The sequence below is a fragment of the Astatotilapia calliptera genome, chromosome 23, assembly GCF_964374335.1.
Source record: "Astatotilapia calliptera chromosome 23, fAstCal68.1, whole genome shotgun sequence".
Classification (NCBI taxonomy): domain Eukaryota; kingdom Metazoa; phylum Chordata; class Actinopteri; order Cichliformes; family Cichlidae; genus Astatotilapia; species Astatotilapia calliptera.
In genome coordinates this window covers 5,566,200-5,587,038 of record NC_137443.1, presented here as the reverse complement: position 1 = coordinate 5,587,038, position 20,839 = coordinate 5,566,200, and the positions used below count along the sequence as shown (strand labels likewise).

Genomic DNA, 20,839 nt, shown 5'->3' with positions numbered 1-20,839 from the left:
TATAAACAACAGTACACTACAAGCAAAACAACACAAAACAGCTTGAGTAAATATAGAATAAAAATGCATTTCTTAATGTTTCTTCGTGACAGAACCGAGAACTTATGGGAATCTATTTCCTAAATATTGTCTTGTTGAACTGTAATCCACATGCAATGGTGGAAAATGAGTCTTTACCTCATTAAGAAGTATTTCATACTTCAGCTGTCTGAGATGGAGCTGGTGCTGGTACTCCACTGGTTGCCAGCCCAGGGGGCAGGCCTGTCTAACAGGTCACAAGAAAAATGTGGGGGGCCACTGGATGATTAATGAGAGAGGAAAGAAGGAAAAACAAAGTTCTGATACACAAATCTGTATTTATTCTGTGGACTTGTTTGTTTGGTGGAGCTGCTAACAGCTCATCTGACATATGAAACCTTACGATCCTTTTAGCCAGTTTCATTTGCCAGGGAGCTAAGGGTGAAGGTGGGTGGCTGGTGCAGTTAGGAGGTTCAGGAAACACTGGTGCTTTCTTTAGGAGTGCATTGTATTTTGTATCATTTTAACAGGAAACTCTTAATGTGAAAAGTAACTGATAATAAGATTAGTAGTAAAAGCACATTTTTCTAGGTTTCAGAATTGAACCTAAACATAAATCTCATTACTTTTCAGCCAATTAACCGAACTTAGCTTTAGTCCTTATCAAGATGCAGACGGGGACTCTGGAGACTTTTTAACACCTTTTTAAAAGTTTTAACCCAGTGGGATGTTTAAACAGTTCAGCCTAATTAGTGTATTTAATTTCCATTGCTTTTACGAGGATCTTTACTAAATAAAACACTTCACATCCTGTAAACGAGTCCAAGTACATTGCACCTCATAAGCATGTCTCGTGTCTGCGCTCTGAGGACTTTCCTGAATGGCATGCCATATGACGCCACTTCCACTCTTTGGCAGTGCATCACCCAGCAATCAGCAACTGCTAAAGAGTTACAAAACTGAACCAGAAGTTGAACCCGAGGGAGAGCAGCATCTGGCACTGTCCCGTGTCTGCTGGTAAGACAAAGGTAACACAGATTGGGAGGGGGGCCAGCGAAGGACATGACAATTTACAGAAGATGATTATAACTGTCATCTCTTGTTTATAAACACAGTCTTGAATTATTATTGCAAATCACAAGGAAATGTATTGTGTCAGCTAGACGTTCATATTTTAAATGCCTTTTAAAAAAAGCAAGAGAAAAAATAAAAATAGATTTTTCAATCATCCGGAATTAAAGTTCTAAAATTCTTTGCTTGACAAGACACACGTAGAAACTAGAATAGAGATTTAAAGATGGAAACACACACGTGAAGCCACACACCTGTTGTGTTGCTAAATATGTATTCGCTGGTGCAATAGGGTGGAGGGGGGTTACAAATCAATGTAACTCTTGAGTTAAACAAATGCAAGTAATGCTTTAAATAAGCCACAAATAGTGAAAAAAAAGCTAAGAAGAACAGGAAAGCACCCTTTTACTTTCAGTAACCACAGGCACATGTACACATTTGCCTTCTCTTTCCTTGCGTGTGTGTGTGCTCCTTCCCCTCTCTTCCCCCACCATACCCTTACCTTTTTTTGGACCATGATACGGGGGACCCAGATGTTGCATTTCACTGGCCAATGGTGAGAAGAGAGGGGCTGGATTGGTGTGCAGTCCCGATGCCCCTTCTTTTAAAAACGGCTGAGCTCCTGTCTCCAGCTCAGCAACTCAACTCACACGAAGGAGCAGAGGCAAGAGTTTGTCCAAACAACAGCCTCAGTCACACCTGAGGACCTGAAGTAGCTACGCTCAGCTGAGAGCTGAATTAGTTCGTATCGATGCTGTAGAGAATCGCCAGCACAATGTTGGGATTAAATAAAGTGGCGCTGCTGCTGTCTTTCCTGGCCTCGGTGGCTCTGAGCCAAGGTAGGTGAAGATTGATGATTGAACTGCTAATATATTATTATCATGTCAGAATGACACAATCCCAAGAAATTGTTGTAACTACAGATTTGCCAACAAAATGATGCTCCTGAAACTGCAAATGTTGAAAATGAACCTTGAGCAATTTTCAGTTTTCATTTCATAATCACACAAGAAAGAGGGCCAGTTTATGAGTATTAACACATGTGCCGCACAACTGACAGTAACTGTAGAGTTTCCCAAGTTGACGGCATTTCCCTAAGGATGTCAGAGCGGGATGTTGAAAGAATTTAGACAAATGTCTGAAGATGAGCTCATATGATAAGAGTAGTGCATGATTAGTGTCCGTGTACTTGGATTACTTACATTGTTGGGACATTAATCTGTGTTCAAAGTCAGCCTACTCCCTTCTGGGGATGTGAAGTCATAAAGTCCGTATTGTAAATCACAAAATGTTGTGAAAGAAGATGTGGTTTGAGGTTAGGTTTAGGAAAGTAGAAATACTTTTTACGGGGATAATAAGTCTCTGGCAATGTAAAACTAAGTCAAAGTAACATCCTTTGAAGCGATGGAAACGTGCGATAAGACTGCCTTATTACCTCTTTATCTTGAAATCTCGAATCTAAAGCCATATGCATGTTTCTCCTGCACTTTTAATAACACAAAGGAGTTGGATGGAGATGGAGTGGGATGTTAAGGAGAAGAGGTCGTGAAAACTGTCCCTGCAGTCTCGTTTAATCACAAAACAACAACAATTTCACTGTAGCCGCCACTATCAGCAAACGGAAGGCCTGCTTTATGAAAATTGTGTCCAGCTTTTATTACTTGACCAAGATCCAGTTTGAAATTATAGCTTTTTTTGCACTATTTTTCTAATGTAGCTCCCGGTTTTTAATGCTGGTTAAGTGTTGGTTATCTGCAGACATTAGCACAACACAGTTTCTTCCAGATGAGATTAGAAGTTCTTCCCAGCAAACTTCACTCTTATCGTCCACTGAAAGTTTGCCATTCTTCCTGAATGACACCAGTAGCAGCACTTTTTCCAGAGCTGTCACTTTCTGTTCGCCTTACAGCTGCTTCACATTAGGTTTTTCTCTCTTTTTTCCAAAGTGAAGGAGCTGGCAGTTCATAAAAGCAAATGAGTGTGAATACACCTTAATAGTCTCCATGTCTTGTTGGGCTCTGAAGCCTCTGAACTGTAAATGTCTTTGTGCCATTCACTGATGAGTATATATAAAAAGATTAGAGACCAGTGAAAGTGTATGTATAAATGGTGATTCATGCTGACTCTGATTGAACAGAACACTCCAACCTTAAAAGTTTAACGCCTCATGCCACGCTCCTTTAGCAGTACATCCACATCTTGCAGTAAGGTGGTGCATTTTTGTCCTTATTTCACCCTCTAACATTGGGAGCAGTCCCTAAAGATATAAACGCAGTCACCTTGGAAACAAGGTGCAATAATCACAAACCCAGTGGCCCACTTTTCCACCTGCTTGGTTTGTGCTCGGCTTAATGACAAAATGGAATAAAAAAGAGGAATAGGAGAACAGGTAAAATTACTTTACTGCCTTCTTTTTTTTTCCACCGTCACACTAGCCAGCATTTCACTCTTTCCTTTTCACTTTTGATGACCAGTTCAGCCCTCATAACTGCATTCAATCCACTGCTAAAGTAACGACTGCGTGTCTCCATCTGTCCGCTCGTCTTCATCTGCTCGCCTTTTGTTTCTAATCTGTCTCCCTCAGGTATTTCCCCACAAATACTTTCCCCACCTTTCTCCCTTCTATCTCTCCCTCAATCACACTCCCTCCTCCAAACATTCTCTCCTTGCCTTGTTTCTCAGTCACCCTCTCCACACACCTTAGAGCTTAGAGGTTTACAAGCTGTTTTTCTATTTAAAGTTGGCAGCTGCTGCTGAATGCCCAACTTAGAGGGGAAAACAGTGGTATTACCACCGTTGGGTCTAAATCTTTCTCTTCTCTTCTCTTCTCTTCTCTTCTCTTCTCTTCTCTTCTCTTCTCTTCTCTTCTCTTCTCTTCTCTTCTCTTCTCTTCTCTTCTCTTCTCTTCTCTTCTCTTCTCTGCATAATTTTCAGGCAAAGCCAAAATAGTTGGTGAGTAGCTGGAGGGCTGTTAGTCAGACGGAGGGGTAGTTCTCCAGATGCTGACCACTGTCTGCTATAAAGCACAGAGCTGTCTGGCCAGCTGACTTTAATGACTGACGCAGAGATTACATAGGATCAAACGAAAAGGCGCAAACTCCCATTAGTGACATGCTGCAAGCCACAATCACATCTTTCATTGCTTTTCTTTTCTACTCATGTGTACAGACACAAGAAGAGATGCCAAGAAATTATTTGTTGCAGGAGTAATCAGCTGCTTTACATTTTCAGCTTCTGGCTCAGTACCTGTGCACAGGTGGGGAAGTTCAACCTCCAGATATTTTTTCTTGAGAAATTCAACACTGACTAACGTTTTTTAATAGTATCAAGGAAACAATGCGGTGTTCCACAAATATCCTCCTTTAAATACACAAATCATCTGTTATACTTTTGTAAATCCTTAAATCATGTGGTTGGTTTCCACCATTAGTTAATGTCACGGACAAAACTGCTGATTTTAAGGAGCTACAGATGTTTATAAGTTTTGAGAGCCTTTTGGGAAGAAGAAGAAACTTTGGGGTAAAGAGAGAGAGATAGGCACTGAGAGAAAGAGCAGACTTTTCTGAAACCACACACACCTCAGTTAAGGAGCTAGCCAAACGCATAAACAACTTCCAGATGACATGGCAAACGGATCATCACATACACAGGCCCCCACACACAATGCATACACAGTTCATGGATGGAATGCCTCTGTTATTAACAGAGGACTCCTGTGGCAGCTGTCACACACACTCCTGAGCCCGAGCACGAGCGACATCAACAAATAAAGCATAACCCCATTCTTTGAGCGAGCTGTGCTTTGTCTAGTAGGTTATGTAACACGAGGAAGGAAGCTGGTGTTTTCACATCTTTTCCTTCTTGTAGGGATCTGGAATATTATAAATAAACAGGATCCAGACCTTTTACTTAGCCTCATCTGTCTGCCAGCCTGCATCTGGCACAACCATACCTCCCTAATATGAGTGAAATCGTGTTGGGTGAAACTTCATAAGGTCCTCCATTTTCTCCACAGTTCCACTCTTCAGCAGCTTTTTTATTAGATTTTGGCTAAGGTAGAAATTTCTCACTCAGAAAGTGAAGGAGAGCAAGGCTGTCCTTCACAAAGGCACCAGGGCTTAGTGGATTTGCCTTTGTGCAGCCAGGCTGTAAGTGAACCAGCTGTATTTCAGAATGAACCACTGTGACGTAAATCATTGAACCCAAAGCTAGTTCTCTAAAATAAGACTTGCAGTTGTCACAACAGACCTATGGCGGATAAAGAGGACAATGAATGCAGCGGTGGATGAAAAGTAATCCAGTAGCTATGTTTCAGACATATAAGTGACATTGCTTGGTATTCAGGAACTTACCATGTTGCTATATGTGGAAAAGGATGCAGATCTCTTCGAACGCACCAGTGCAGCTATCTTGTTACCTTGTCCAAGGTTTGTCCAAGGTTTATGATGTTGAGCATGGCTAAAACTGCTGGCACTTGAATGTAAACATATTTCATTTTGAAATGACTAACGTAGTTGTTTCTAACAGGACAGCCTCACGTTTCCACCAAACTGCATCTATTTCCTAAACTTAACCATGCGATCTAAACAAAGCTAAACCACAACATGTCATGTCATAAAAGAAGTTTATTGTTCAGCGGTGATTTGACAAGCGCCAAATGGGCCGTTAAATCAGAAAATCAGAAGCAACATACACAACGTTTGGGTTGTGTAACAGCAGCTGCAAAAAGTCAAAGCGTAAAGACATTTCTGTTCACAAAAAAACCCCAAACCCATGAACAAGGTATAGTGCACCAGTCAGTCCCTTTAGGGTGTATTTTCCTAAAGCTTAAAAAGGAAATAATAAGTTCTAACTTTGGTCCCGTTGGCTTGAAAAACGTGTGTTACTTGCCTCTTGATGAGGTAAATTCGCTCACATACCAGCCGCATGAAGCAGTGCCCCCATAAAATCCCCTAGCATTTAAAATTCATAATGTGTTAACATGTCCCTCAGAAGCACAATAAGCTTTGAGTGCGCTGTGGGAGCCAAGCCACTTCATCCCAGCCATTACTAAGGTCACTACCCCAACATTTGCCTTCTTCTGTAGCTAATCTGGGTTTCCTCTGTCTGCTTTCTAAAACCATTAGTCACCCTATAATCCACAGAATTGTTTGCCATTTCATTTTCATCATTATCAGACATCTTGAAATGATAATCCTGCGGTTCTGCTGTGAATTCCCTTTGCTCTGGTGTGAAAAGGAAAGAAAAATGTTATGTAACAGGAGCCGAAATAGTGTTTTGGAACTTCTTGGAAATAACATGCGCTTCAGGATGGGGAGCATTATTAATTAGCCACAGGAGTTTTAATTCATTTTTAATAAAAGAAAGAAAAGGCTTCTTTGTGCACACAGACACACATAAAAAATGAACAAAAAAAAATCCCCTCTTGCCCCTGCGGGCGGTCTATCCTTCAAGCTCGGGTCCTGTACCAGAGGCCTGGGAGCTTGAGGGTCCTGCGCAGTATCTTAGTTGTTCCCAGGACTTCTGGACAGAGATCTCTGATGTTGTTTCTGGGATGTGTTGATGATTTGTGAACATCATTGTCACTGAGAAAAACTGTGCTTTGCCTGCTCGGGAGACAAAAAAAAATTGTGAAAAAACTATTTGAACTGATTTACTAAACTAAATCTGCAGGAAGAGCCACATCTGGTCACCAGATCAGTGTGAAAGCATTTGCTTCTGTTTATAAGTCATTCCAGGGTATCAGAGAGACAAAGCTGATCTGGAAAAATATCAATGGTTTTTAAAGCCAAGGGCATAAAAAAATCAACAACCATGAAGGTCAGCTGACTGTCTACGTTACCTTAAAATGTGAAGTTGATGTTTGTCCTGCTGAACTGTTATCCTTCTTTTGGTAAATCTATCAAAAGCCATCAGGGCTTGAAAAGAAATGTGCTGGCATGAAACGAAAGACTTGAAGTGAGCTGTAAAACCAGCGGGGACTGGGATCGATACCGGTCTCTGTGCTGGGCGTCTCTGCTCGTAAACTCAGCAGCGTCTCTCCCACAGTTCTAAGCACTTGCACATATTACACACGCACACTAAAGTGACATAAGCCACTTTTTGTTTCTGTCACAGACTGACATTTATTTTTTCCGCATGGCCACATTTCACATTTCTTCCCAGAGTTTCTAGCGAAAGGAGAAATGTCAAGCAAACAACTGACGCTTTTCAAAACATAAAAAAAATTGTGCCGCAGGAAAATGAATCATTGCACATCAAAGCATGCGTGAAAATGTACGGTGCATGCTTAATAAATCAAAGGGAAAAAAATTACATGAATGCCAGCTTTAATATCGTTCTTTTTCTAAAAGGTTAGTATTTGCTTACTTCTTACATCTACTGCTGTGTGTATGAACACACGCGCTTAAAAGAAGATGATGTAAGACTTATTTAGTGATGTAGGCATGCAGTTTGTGTTCAATACATATTTTGCAGTCATATGTCCTTCAAATAAAACCAATTTGCATGAAATTGCTGCATGTGTTTGAGTAAGAGAAAGAGGTGAACAGAAAGCTTCTGCACAGAATATCAGATGACTCTGCAGGTTCAGATTTTCTCAACTGAAGGTTCATTAACATCCTCAACAGTAGGTGCTTATTGATGGATCAAGAGGAGAAGGGAGGACAGAGGAGGGCAAGAAGGACTGAAGAATGAGAAGATGCATGACAAAGATTTCTGGGGGAGATTAGAGAGGGATTAGAGAGTGCCGCTGCTGAAGAGCAGCTATGATAAAAGAGAAGACAGAGAGGAGTGAAAGGGGAAATATAGGAAAAAAGAAAAGTGATGGATAGATGAAAGCTTACATCTGAGAGAAAGAAAAGGGAATAAATCTTCAGTTTGTTGTTATTTAAGCAGAAAGTCTCCTTGCCTCGAAGAAAGAGCAAAACGTGCACGTGTCCATACAAAATTGGAGTAAATCTCAGCAGCTGTTCAAAACGCACACACATTGAAAACTTGATTTTATCAATAGTGTAGTTTAAGCAAGCACAAGTATAGATATTTTCAAAAAGGTAACACACTCTCATCTCCAACACATGACTTCTAGAATTTCTTTTCTTTCTTCTTAAAGTTTCTCAAGGACAAAAAGTGTAAGCTCGGTCTATAACCAGCTGTTTTCTTGTGTACGCAGAATCACTGAGAACTGAGAGTCATTCAGACAAGAGACGGAGAGTGGCCTTCAACATGTACGCTGACTCACAGACAACAGGTACCGGCGGGAGATTGAGAGCTAATTCTTTGGCAGACATTTTCAAACCGCCAGAATTTAAATATCAGCTGAAAGCAAAAGTGCAGGCAGATCCTGGCCAGTATTATAAAACTATCAGTACGCTCGTTATTGCTATTTGACTTGCTGATTTAGCAGCCTTACTAATGGCTGTGACTAAAACTTTAAAGACTCAAGGTAAATCCTTTAGCACCCAATAAAGATGTTACCTCAGAGATTTTACTCCTTTGCAGACTCGTAACTCAGAAAACTTTAAACTCCAAGGCATGAGGCCGAGACATAATTTTAGACGCAGTGTGTTTTGTCTTTGTATGGTGTCCATTGCTTTTAAGAACACATCTGCTTGGAAATAATAGAAAAAAGATGGTCCTTTTAACTTTGTCTAAGTCATCCAGCGATGCTGTCTAGACATCCTTGGCTACAGTAGTAATAATAGTTAATTACAAAAATACTTAATTACAGATACTTTATTCAATGGAATAATAGAAGCAAATAAAGACAGGGCTCAAGTCTGGACCCAAAGCTAAATAAAAATCACTTCGTGCACCATAATAATTCCTGTTTGTTCCACTAAAGGCCTGTTGTTATGGAAACTGTGTTTCTGATCAGTGAAGTAAAACAAAGAGTGGGAGTTTTTAAAACTATAATTGCTTATGTGGATGAGGTTATCTTGCAGCTCATATCACAGTTTTTTCAGCAGTTATTAAGAACAGATAGAGGTGTAACACTAAAAGACATTTCTGTACAAAAGATGTATGACTAATCTGCTTTCTAATCATTCACTGTTAGCATAGCTGGGAGGATCGTTTGCCTCAGTCAGCTTTCCGTGATGTGAACAGCTTTAAACCACAACATTAATACAATTAGGAGCATTTCAATAAACAACATTTTTTTAACTATACAGAAACAGCTGTCTGTAACACATAATCAATTCTTGGTGGACATTATTGTTTGGGAGTAAAGCAGTGCTTTACTTTAAAAGGAAAACAATCTATCACATGAGGCTAATCGGTTCCTTTTATTTGTAATTCCTCATGTTTCTCAGTAGGAAATTGTTCAGGTTTCAGAACATGCCACAGATGGAAAATTAAACAGAATGCCTCATGACTCAAGCCAGGGGGCATGGAAAGATCCTCAACAATACAAAGCTCCCTGGAGTATATGAAGTCAGTTTCAGATGATAGTTGCAGACCCCTGAAAGCTTGTAACCCATCCCTGCTGTTCAAGTCTTTCTTAATTCTTAACAGTCTCCCCCCATGTAAAACTAGCTCCAACCTCCACACCACAATTATTAGTTTTTTCTAATGTTCTATCTTTGTGGTTTTCATCCACGTCTTCCCTTCATGCGCCTCCAGGCGTGACTGAATGGACATCTTGGTTCAACATTGACCATCCTGGGGGAAATGGAGACTATGAGCGCCTGGAGGCAATTCGTTTCTATTACAGAGAGAGAGTTTGTGCACGGCCTACAGCCATGGAGGCTCGTACTACAGACTGGGTGGCAGCGGCAGAAACTGGGGAAGTGGTTCATTCAAGTCTGGAGAAGGGATTCTGGTGCATCAACAAGGAACAGCCACATGGTCGCGTTTGTTCTAACTACCATGTTCGCTTCCAGTGCCCCCCAGGTAGAGCCGATTACAGCAGCCCAGGGCTGTGGAAGCTTTTTCTTCACAGAAATGAATATTTAGCCAAAACACTACAAAAACTAAACAAATATTAAACATTGTAAACATTGGTGCATAGCTACATCTTTCAAGATTAGAATGTCCCTCTGTCCTCTGTAATATGTTTTTAGTGCAGAGCTATTGGACTGAATGGAGTGAGTGGGGCCCCTGTTCAACCACAGTTTGTAATGACGTGGGTGTCCAAGTCCGCCGAAGGAAATGTGTGAGCGCACAGCCCATGCCTCTGCTGTTGGTGCCAGCATGTCAGGGGCACCAATCAGAGAGAAGAGAGTGCACCACCCCACCATGTACAGGTAACAGCCAAATATCAATCACCACCAAATTTCGGACAGGACCCTAAGCTAGTGTAGAGAATATGGTCTTTGAACTACACATAAACTATTTTAATCAACAAAGTGATTCATAATGTCCCTTTTTATTGGTGAATTCCCCAAAACATTCCTTTTAAACCATTCAGTACACTGTAAAAAAAATTCAGTAGAAAAACGGAAAATGTCCTGGTAATTTTCTGCCAGTACATTTTCTGATTTTTTTACGGAAGTTTGACGGACTTTTCTGTAAATGATAAAACGGAAAATTCTGTAGATTTATAGTATACTCTCTGTACCATTTACGGACATTTCCTTCAGCTATAAAATGGAAAATTCCATTTATTCACAGTATATTTTCTGTATCATTAATTTATGTTTTCCATTAATAGCAACAGTCTTATTGATTGAAGCTGTTTCAGTAAAGTTCTAAATGCAGCTAAATCCTTTAGAAATCCTATAGTCAGCACAAGGGAGTTAACAATCCATTTGATAGAATGATTCACTGAAACTCCCTTCCGTTGTGTCTTTTTGTAGCTAAATGGAGTCCATGGGGTCCCTGGGGGTCATGTTCAGTGACCTGTGGTGGAGGTCGCAGGATTAGGAGAAGGACTTGCGTAAGGACTTCAGCGACAGTGCAGTGTGTGGGACGGCCTGTTGAAATCCAGAAATGTGGAAAGACTCCATGCCCAGGTATGCAAAGCCACACTGCATTTAGCTGTAGTGAGGCATTTCTTTACTTTGGTGTCTTGATCAGTATCTGCTAACATCTCAACGCTTTCTTTACAAAAGCCAAATGCCAGTATGTGTGCACTGAAGGCCATCCCAGTGAAGACTGCAGTCACTGCGTGTGCAAAGGCCACATCCTACATGGTGATATCCACAGTGTGACCGGTGTCCCTGTGGCAGGAGCCTTTGTGTCACTAGCCAGCCATCCCAAGGTCATCCGTGCCCGTACAGATGCTATGGGTCACTTTAAGCTCCTAGGAATCTGCTCTTCCAGCCCAACTTTAATCACCATCAGGAAGGAGAAGTTTGCCCCTATCACTGTGTCCACTTCCAGTAACACCACAGGCATGTCCTGGGTCCGGGCTATTCTTAGATCAGCTGGTAAGTGCAGATAAATGAAAGAAAAGTGATTACATATTTTGGGTTGTTCTTAAAATAGGTATTGTTACAAGACTAGCATTATTATTATTCCACATAGTCTACAGATCCTTCAATCATATTCTCAGACGACTGAAAACAGGAAATTGACAGCTCTACAACATAAACAGTTTGGACTATTGTGAGACTTTACATAGCTTTGAGCAGTGACTTGGTTGCATGGAAACCAAATAAAAATAGACTTGAGCTGCTTTCGAAAAGGCAATTCCCTCAACAATCATTTTTCACAAGCTCAGAGACCGACGGGCGAATAAAGTGTAATATTTGAATTTTATGAGCTCTCTATGACCTGCGGCACCATTCACAACAATCAGAGTAAAGTCTTGATGATTTGCTCCTTTCTGCTTTCCACAGAAAAGCCGTACATTGTGAAGCACCCAGAGGATAAAGTGCGTTACGAGGGAGGACGGGTGCTGTTGTGCTGCAAGGCAGCAGGATCACCAACACCTGACAAATACTACTGGTGAGATGAACATCATTGTTGGCACACTCTCATAGAATAACACTCAAAAAATAGCTACAGTCCTTCCTACACTTATGAAATGTATAGTTTTTAAGTTACAGGTTATAAAACTAAAACATAAGCTCTATAAGCTAAAGTCATCTGATAAATCTTCCTATGAAAGTCATTGTACAGTCATTGTTAGCATAAATCATCAAAATAAGTATAACTGGTGGCATATTTGCTAACATTTTAGATATAATTTTAAATATAATTGCTTAGCTGATTAAAGTTCAATAAACATTCCACAATGGTAAATGGCCTGCATTTGTATAGCACTTTACTCAGTCCCTAAGGACCCGAAAGCGCTTCACACTACATTCAGTCATTCACCCATTCACACACACATTCACACACTGGCAATGGCAAGCTACATTGTAGCCACAGCTGCACTGGGGCGCACTGACAGAGGCGAGGCTGCTGGCGCCACCGGGCCCTCTGACCACCACCAGTAGGCAAACATGGGGTTAGTATCTTGCCCAAGGATATTTGGCATGCAGCCAGGAGGCAGCCTGGGATCGAACCACTGACCTTCTGATTAGTGGCTGACAATAATGTAAAAAAGTAAAGTGAAGAACAAATCACTCTCTCTGTTTCTTTCTTTGTGTCTGTTTATCAAGGTATCACAATGGGACTCTGCTGGACAGGAAGGTATACAAGTATGAAGAGGAGCTTGTACTGCGAGATCTGAAGCCAGAGCAGTCGGGACAGTATTACTGTAAAGCCAGCAGCCCTGCAGGAAGCATCAAGTCCTCCCCCGCCTTCCTTACTGTAATTGGTATGTGTAGCACCAAACAAGAATGGCAGAAACAAAGAAACCACTTCCTCTGCCAGAGCTAATGCCCCATTTAGTTTTTTGTAAGTGAAGACGCTGATCTGGATTGGCACCAATAAGATTTTTCCCTTGCCCATGCACCACCTCCGCACCAAGTTTATGAAATGCAGACTAGTAGTATGTATGTAGTCCTGCTAAGAGAATGACAGATGTGTGACCCTTGGAAAAAGTTATATAGTGTATTTACATGTACTGCATGCAAAGCACTGAATACCAGTGTTTTTTCTGTTTCAAGGTTGTTCTTTAAGTAAAAATAGTAAAGTTCTAGTAAAATGTAATTAATCTTCATCAGACTGAGAAGAAATAATTTGCTATGATGATAGAAAGCGGCACACAGGGATTATTGCTCAGGATGGCTACCACCCGAGTGCATTTGACAATGACGTATTTAGTCAATGTCTTGTACTGGTTCAAGTATAACCACTGACAAAAAGCAAACAACCGCAACTCTACTGTATAAAGAGCAGCTGCCTCAGAGATTGAATACACAGTTAAAGAGGAATGTCAGTGCTGAGCTCAAACCAAGTCATCCATGAGCCATGTCTACGCATTAAGAGGAATCAAACAAAACCACAGTGGCTTACAACTGAAAGAGAGGAGAAAGTCAGTTAATAAACTATCTTTCATTAAAAAAAAAAAAACCAACATGGGAAAATGAAAAATATCAGTCTTACGATCTGGCAGAGCCTGGAGGAATAGATTTTTATTGTGTTTACATTGGTTGAAACTACAGCTTTCTAAACAGGGATTCTTTATTGTGTGAGAGGGCTCTGGACACTGTAAAACCTCAAACCCAATTTTTCCAGAACACCCAGTGTTGAGATGAAACCCAAGATTGTCAATAAATTATGTTTCTTTTCTCTCTCAGACTCAGACAAGTATGTCTTTCCACATCCATGTGGGAGAACCCCACATACACAGCTTATATTCTCCAGGTGCTTGTTAGTTAAGACACAGATTAACAAACAGGCTTTTCATGGAACAGTGCTAAAGCAATCAATTCTAGGCAACAGACAAATCCCTGTACTCCAAAAGTCATTATGGCTGGAGAGACTTTATGTGTGCAGAACAACACCTGCACCTCAGAGCGGGATGATAAACATGCCTTCATCCCAATAGTTTCTTTTCCCCTTACACATAATGCAGAAGTTTAATTTGAATAACACAATATGTTTACAGCTGTTCAGGAGGTTATATGTTTTATAATTCATGATCAAAGGAAACTTGCAAAACAATACAGCAATCTACAAATCAAACTGCTTCATGTCTTTGCAGTTATTGACTTATGTGGGAGATGGTGAGCTTGACAGGGATACTTAACTACAAACAGCCATGATATCCTGCATACTAATTATGCTGCCAGTGGGTTGTTGAACAATTGGTCGTTCTTTCCAGTTCCCAATTGGATGGTTGGTGAAGAAACCTTTTCTTAAGCTTGAAGTCTAATTACCATTTTATGCATATTTCACAATCCAACTTGGCCACTTAAATGCACTTTCAGGTCATGCAGACCTTGGACGTTTGTGTGTACTGTGTTTTTAATGTGAGCATCCATGTGTGAAAAATAAAGGTATAAATATTTTTATACATTCCACCAGCAAGTTCTAACTATTCTCTATACCTGTTCCACATTATGCTTATAAATCAATATGCAATTACCCTCAAACCAGCAATTTTATTTTAATGCTAGATTGTATATTTGACAAACTTTCAAGAGCAGATACAGCAAAGCAAATAGAACATGAACTGCCCTGTTTTTAATATGTTAACTCTGCATTTACTTCCGAAACACCATCAAAGTCACATTACACAGCAGTCAACTTAAAATTTATGGCAATATTTCTTTCATGATGATGAAAGAACAAAAGCTTAATGTCATTTATTGTCTATTTCACAGACAAAGGAGCACCAGCATGCAATTCTACCCCTGAAACACATCTCATCAGGCTACCCACAGACTGTGTTCAACCCGGGACTGACTCCAAGTACTACAATGCTGGCCGCTGTCCTCACAACAAATGTGCTGGTTCCCTAGATTTTGATATGGGCTGCAGAGATGGAGCTGGATTCTGTTGTGGTGTTAAAAATATGGAAAGCAGAATTATTGACTGTGGTAGCTACAGCCTCCCCATCCGTGCTGTGATACAGTGCGGTTGTCAGAAGTGTGTGCAGCCAACTGTGCTGGTTCGAGGTCGAGTAGTCACAGCTGACAATAATGAGCCTCTGCGTTTTGGGCACATCTACATTGGTAAAGAGAGAGTGGGTACCACTGGATACCAAGGAGGCTTCACATTAAGAATCACCCCTGACACACAGAGATTAGTTGTAAATTTTGTTGATCCTAGTCAAAAGTTTATTGACACGCCCAAGGTGTTCATCTTTGACAAGAAAAGTGGATCTATTTACCACGATGTGAAAGTGATGAGAAAACAAACACCAATTGATATCAATGCAGGAGAGACCAATTTTATTAGCCTTGGAGAAATTAAAGATGAAGACCCCATAGGGCAGTTGGTTATTCCTCCTAATTCTTTTCATAAGGACAATGGAGAAATCTACGAAGGAACTGTCAAAGCCAGTGTCACATTCATTGACCCAAGAAACATCACTACTGCAGCAGCTGCCCCTGGCGACCTTAACTTTGTGGATGATGAAGGTGACATGCTTCCTTTAAGGACCTATGGCATGTTTTCTGTAGACTTCAGAGATGACTCCAACAAGGAGGTACTTGGAGCTGGCGCAGTCCAAGTCCTCCTTGACACACAGCACGTCAAAATGCAAGAACATATTCCCCAGATGAAACTGTGGTCTTTAAATCCCGACACAGGAGTCTGGGAAGAGGAGAGCGACTTTTCTTACAGCACAACAACTACTGGTGGTCATGGAAGGAGCAAGCGCGAGGAGCGCACATTCCTCATAGGCAACATGGAAATCAGAGAACGCAGACTTTTCAATTTAGACGTACCTGAAAATAGACGCTGCTATGTCAAAGTTCGTGCCTACATGAGTGACAAGTTCCTACCTACTGAACAGCTGGAGGGTATCGTGATTAGCTTGATAAACTTGGAGCCCAAGCCTGGTTATTCTTCTAATCCCAGGGCATGGGGCCGCTTTGACAGTGTCATAACAGGACCTAATGGGGCCTGTTTACCAGCTTTCTGTGATGCCCAGAAGCCTGATGCTTACACAGCTTATGTCACAGCAATGCTGGGTGGGGAGGAACTAGAGGCAGCTCCTTCCTCCCCAAAGATGAATCCAAACATCATTGGAGTCTCTCAGCCCTATCTAGATAAAATAGACTACCAGCGTTCAGACCATGATGATCCAGCATTAAAGAAAACTGCCTTCAAAATCAATTTGGCAAAGCCTAACCAAAACAATTTTGATGAGACCAATGGGCCAATATATCCATATCAGAATTTAATAGCTTGTGAAAATGCCCCTGTTGATGCTAATCATTTCAGGTTTTTTAGAGTAGAAAAGGACAAGTATGAATACAACGTTGTTCCCTTTGAGGAGAATGATTTGACAACCTGGACAGGAGATTACCTGTCCTGGTGGCCTAACCCCCAAGAGTTTAGAGCATGCTTCATCAAGATCAAAATTCTTGGACAGAAAGAAGTCATGGTCAGGTCAAGGAATCTGGGAGGAACACACCGAGAGACAAAGGGCCAGCTTTATGGAATTAGAGACATTCGCAGCACTCGGGATATGCGAGAGTCCAATACCTCAGCAGCATGTGTAGAGTTCAAATGCAGTGGCATGTTATTTGACCAAGCTGAGGTGGACAGGTCCCTCATATCAATCCTTCCACAAGGTAACTGCCGCAGGATCAACACCAACAACCTCCTACAAGAGTATCTCATTAAACATCCACCAGTGGCTCAAAACAATGAGTCTCATGCTTTCACCATGTTAGCACCCGTTGACCCTTTGGGACACAACTATGGTATCTACACAGTCACAGACCAGAACCCTAGAGTGGCCAAAGAGATCGCTATTGGGCGCTGCTTCGATGGCACCTCAGATGGTTTCTCCAGAGAGATGAAGTCAGACTCTGGAGTTGCACTTACCTTCAGTTGTCCAGAGAGGAAAATCAACAGGGAAAGCCTTTTCCAGCGTCTGCAGACCAACCCAGGTCAAACTTTGTCTCAGATGGCAAGGGACATGAGAGAGTTAGATGGTCTGCAGATGAGGAGATCATCCACCCAGGTAGTTGCTTATCCTTCAGAGCAACGGGGTAGGACCCAGAATCGCAGAGTCACCTCAACCACCAGAAGAAGAGTATCTACACGCATTCAGTAATGCCAACAGAAGTGATAAAAAGTAGGTTGAAATAATATAATTTGATCAGTGTTTACACTAGCAATCACATCAAAATGATATATCTATAATAATCTTTTCTTTATATTGTTAGGTCTTCAGTTGAGAGTCATATGATGGCATCAAGTTCAGAAGATTGTCTGTCTGCTGATGAGTGTGAATCCCTCCTTTACTATGAAAATCACAAACCCGAGACAGACATCAATTTAGAAAACTCATTAGGTCTGACGTTTATTCGAAGAATTTGGTATATTAATTTCTCCCATCCACGGTAAAAGACAGGTATCATTTGTTTTTATGTAACTTGGTGACCAGCTTTTATTGACTTTGCTCTCATTTTATGAATGAATACACTAAATTGAGGGTTGAAATTGGAACTTTTATAGAGCTAATTTGTGGCATTCCACTTCCATAGTGGGTGTTTTTGCTGACATATCTTGATGCTTGACCCAAAACCAGAAATTTAAAAACTATAAATACTATGGTAGACCCCAAACACTTGGTAATTGGCCATAGCTTTCCACTGAACTCATGCTTTTCCTCAAGATCAGAGAGAAACCAACGTGAGGTCCTTGTTGTCTGAAGCAGACACTGAGCCCTTATTATACAAACTCAGAAACTCTCCATGAAGTGGAGGAACATGCAAAAGAGACAGTGGGGTGAAGCATGCCACCCAGTGAACAGAGAATCTTTTCAGCCATGCTTCTCAGTGTTTTTCATTAGTGTACCATATTGCCAACTGTGATTCAGACAGACGTTCTTCCACACTTACTTAAAATGTGGAAGACTGAGGCTGTCGTCATGACAAGCAAGGACCTTACTCTAGACTGGCGCTTCAAAATAACGATAATTGTTTTTGGAAGCATGACATGATTTCCTTCCCCCCCTCTGCACATTCCACATTAGAACATCACCAAACAAAGTGTTACTTATAATAATCTATTCCTCAATACTTTCATTCTCAGCAAGAAGCTCTTTCAGGGTCTAAATGAACTTTGTTTTTGTTCTAGGGCAAAGTGTTTATGAGCTGCCTTTATATCTTGAAGTGCAATAAATATCATTAAACTTGAGAATGAATAAAATTCAGCATGTTTCAAACTATAACAGTTCATGAAAAGTGCTGCTGGTGAATTAAATAAGTTTTTCATGTTGCATGTTGTGTGGCTAAGGTATTTGTACCTTGCACAAGAATCTTGTTGTTGATTTAGTTGTGTGATTTTCAGCCAATAACTGAAGTTGTGTTGTGCAACTCTTTGACTCTCTGAGTCACTGTTTTTTTTTTTTCATTCTTTGTAGCATGAATCTGCTGACTTTACAATAATCTTTTTGACTTCAGTTTGCAATCTTGTTAGTAGGACAAAAAAACTCCATTGTCATTTCTTAATTAACAAAACATGATTTCTTAAGCATGAGAATTCAGAAGAAACACAACTTGTGTTTACAAGTCAGGTTTTTATTAAGCTGTGTAAAAGTATGAGTAGCAATACAAATAAATGTAGACTATAACGCCATATGGATATGGAAATAGACACATGAATTGAGTTTTTGGCTACTTTAACTGAACTAAGTAATAGGCATGGAGTTTACTCAGTGATTAAATCTATTGTTTATCTGCAGTATGGGGTTTTGCGGACCCATGGGAGAAACCCTTCGAGCTGAACTAATCCCAAAATGAATAAGGTGCACTATGGACCTTGGAGAAACCAGAAGAGGCTGACAAGTAAATATAAGCCTGCTGCTAATTAGAAAATAAATTACATATTCTCTTGAGAACTGTAAAAACAGTTTGACTTTCACAAACAACCAAATTGAACTTAAGCAATCAGCAATAAATTGGGCACAAGAGTATTATGGACACATATTTCCTTTGAAATTGCTACCGAGCTCTCTGCACATTTAACATTTGAAGATGTCTTTTTTTTCTCAGTTCATTTGTGCTGTTATATTTTTAGTCCTGATGTGCAACAGATTTATCATTTAATATGCTGTAAATGGTATCATTTCAAACTTATAAATCTTTCTATGTGGAGCACATAACAGCACTCCAAACATAGATCTATAGCTTGGCAGCCTGTGCAAACTTCAGAATTATCATTGACCTCTCTAATCACAGGCCTGTGGGCTGTGTGTGAACGAACAGTTCAGATGTCCAGTTGGAAACAAACATGTCCCAGCAGCAGATACAGCTTCCACCCCGTAAGAAAGATGATGATTGAATCCAGGTGTAGGAAGAGATAAGTCCTATAAAATGCAATAGTTTGTGAGGTCAGCTGAAGGGGCCAAACAGATGTAGAGCAACTAAAGGAAATGTTAGACCAAAGACATCAGAAAAAAGAGAAGCAAGATTATCTAGTGATGGGTTTAATCATTTCAGGGTACGGTTTGAAAAAGAAAAAAGAGAAGGGAAAATATTAGTGGTCTTTGGCCTCATAGCCCATCACTTACAGAATCTTGAGCTTTGAAAGTGGTTGCACATGGAAGAATGCAGATTTTCTTCAGGGAATGCTTTGACAGGAGAATTGGCTTATTCATGAGAAGAAGTTATCAGGAGAGCTTGAAGGACAAGGTAACAATAATAGCCTGAGTAAACCATTATGTAAGGCTTTGCATGGAAAAATAAGCTGTGCTCTCCAAACAGCCACTTTGTCTTTAGGGAACTTCAAAGGAGATTAAAGAACCTCTGCAATGTTTGGTTTAATCGCTCAAGAAAAAGTTTCCAGATACTTTAAAATCAAATAAAGACAGTTTGAGCCTGAAACCAACAGATAAAAGAAGATGAAAATATTCCTTTTTTAATTAAAAGAAACTGTTTATCTTGACTCGTTGGCAGTAGTAGTGGCAAACCTTTTACTTTATTTAGTGTCAGAATCATGAATATGATTTATGTATTTGTGTTTTAAACTTCTAAATAAATTGTTTGACATTTGGAGTTAGCTGGGTACTGGCTGTATTTTTTTAATGAACCCACTGATGTAAGGGTATCATCACTATTCTCATCTCCAAACTCTGGCAAGGAGGAGAATGAGCGTTTTTCCCAAAACGGGGAACTAATGTCTAAAGCATACTATTGGTATAGTTACAGCTTTGCAGAATTCTTGAATGGTAGAAAATTGGATATTTTCAAGTGTATTTCAATCCATCTGGCAAAATTTGAGGTTTTTTGTGGCAACTGATATTCGAAAAAAAAAAAAAAGAATCTAAGGAGTGGATTTCTATTCAAAATACTTGACCTGAGTTTGCCTCTGTTCTGCAGAAAAGCACAAGTCTCTGAATCCACCAGAAACCATCCACAATTTATCAGAAACTTAAGCGTAAACAGACATATCCATTTTCTCTTCTGTATAGTCCAGCAGGGTCTCAGGGAGATCATAATTTATTCACAAGACGGTCAGCCTTACACCTTTCCACCGCTTTCTGGAGGACATGGAGAGAGTTGCATACTTGCCACTGCACCCCAGGAAGAAATCCTGAGTAGTAAAAGAATTACATAAATCAGCTCTTGATAATAGTCTGTAATGCTAACTATTGCATGGAGATGCTGAATGCTTTGTTTCTCTCTGAATTAGGTCTTTATGTGTAAATTGTGTATTGTATTAAATTTGGTATAAATGTACGAACGAACAAGTGTAAATAAAGGACTTTGTGTAAACATTTTGTTTGATG

At 40.3% G+C, this 20,839-nt stretch overlaps 1 protein-coding gene and 1 long non-coding RNA gene across 2 annotated transcripts; one reads left to right on the top strand and one right to left on the bottom strand.

The window, feature by feature from the left end:
- The first annotated feature begins 1,476 nt into the window (after window positions 1-1,476).
- Window positions 1,477-20,827, top strand: cilp2 (cartilage intermediate layer protein 2). The gene is made up of 10 exons (XM_026159154.2): window positions 1,477-1,928; window positions 8,261-8,338; window positions 9,712-9,981; window positions 10,152-10,334; window positions 10,887-11,042; window positions 11,142-11,459; window positions 11,871-11,979; window positions 12,639-12,796; window positions 14,751-17,179; window positions 17,271-20,827. Exons 1-9 carry the CDS (start codon window positions 1,865-1,867, stop codon window positions 17,156-17,158), a joined length of 3,744 nt encoding a protein of 1,247 aa, XP_026014939.2. The 5' UTR covers window positions 1,477-1,864; the 3' UTR covers window positions 17,159-17,179; window positions 17,271-20,827.
- On the bottom strand, window positions 6,430-9,797 carry LOC145424096 (uncharacterized). Its single transcript, XR_013905052.1, has 2 exons — window positions 6,783-9,797; window positions 6,430-6,695 (listed from the first exon to the last, which is right to left on the bottom strand). It is a non-coding gene; the product is annotated as an uncharacterized LOC145424096 (long non-coding RNA).
- Window positions 20,828-20,839: the final 12 nt, after the last annotated feature.

Coding starts and splice junctions, on each gene's coding strand:
- cilp2 (XM_026159154.2), top strand. CDS start 1,865: ATGTTGGGATTAAATAAAGTGGCGCTGCTGCTGTCTTTCCTGGCCTCG. Junction 9,982..10,151: donor TCGCTTCCAGTGCCCCCCAG/GTAGAGCCGATT, acceptor ATATGTTTTTAG/TGCAGAGCTATTGGACTGAA. Junction 11,980..12,638: donor ACACCTGACAAATACTACTG/GTGAGATGAACA, acceptor CTGTTTATCAAG/GTATCACAATGGGACTCTGC.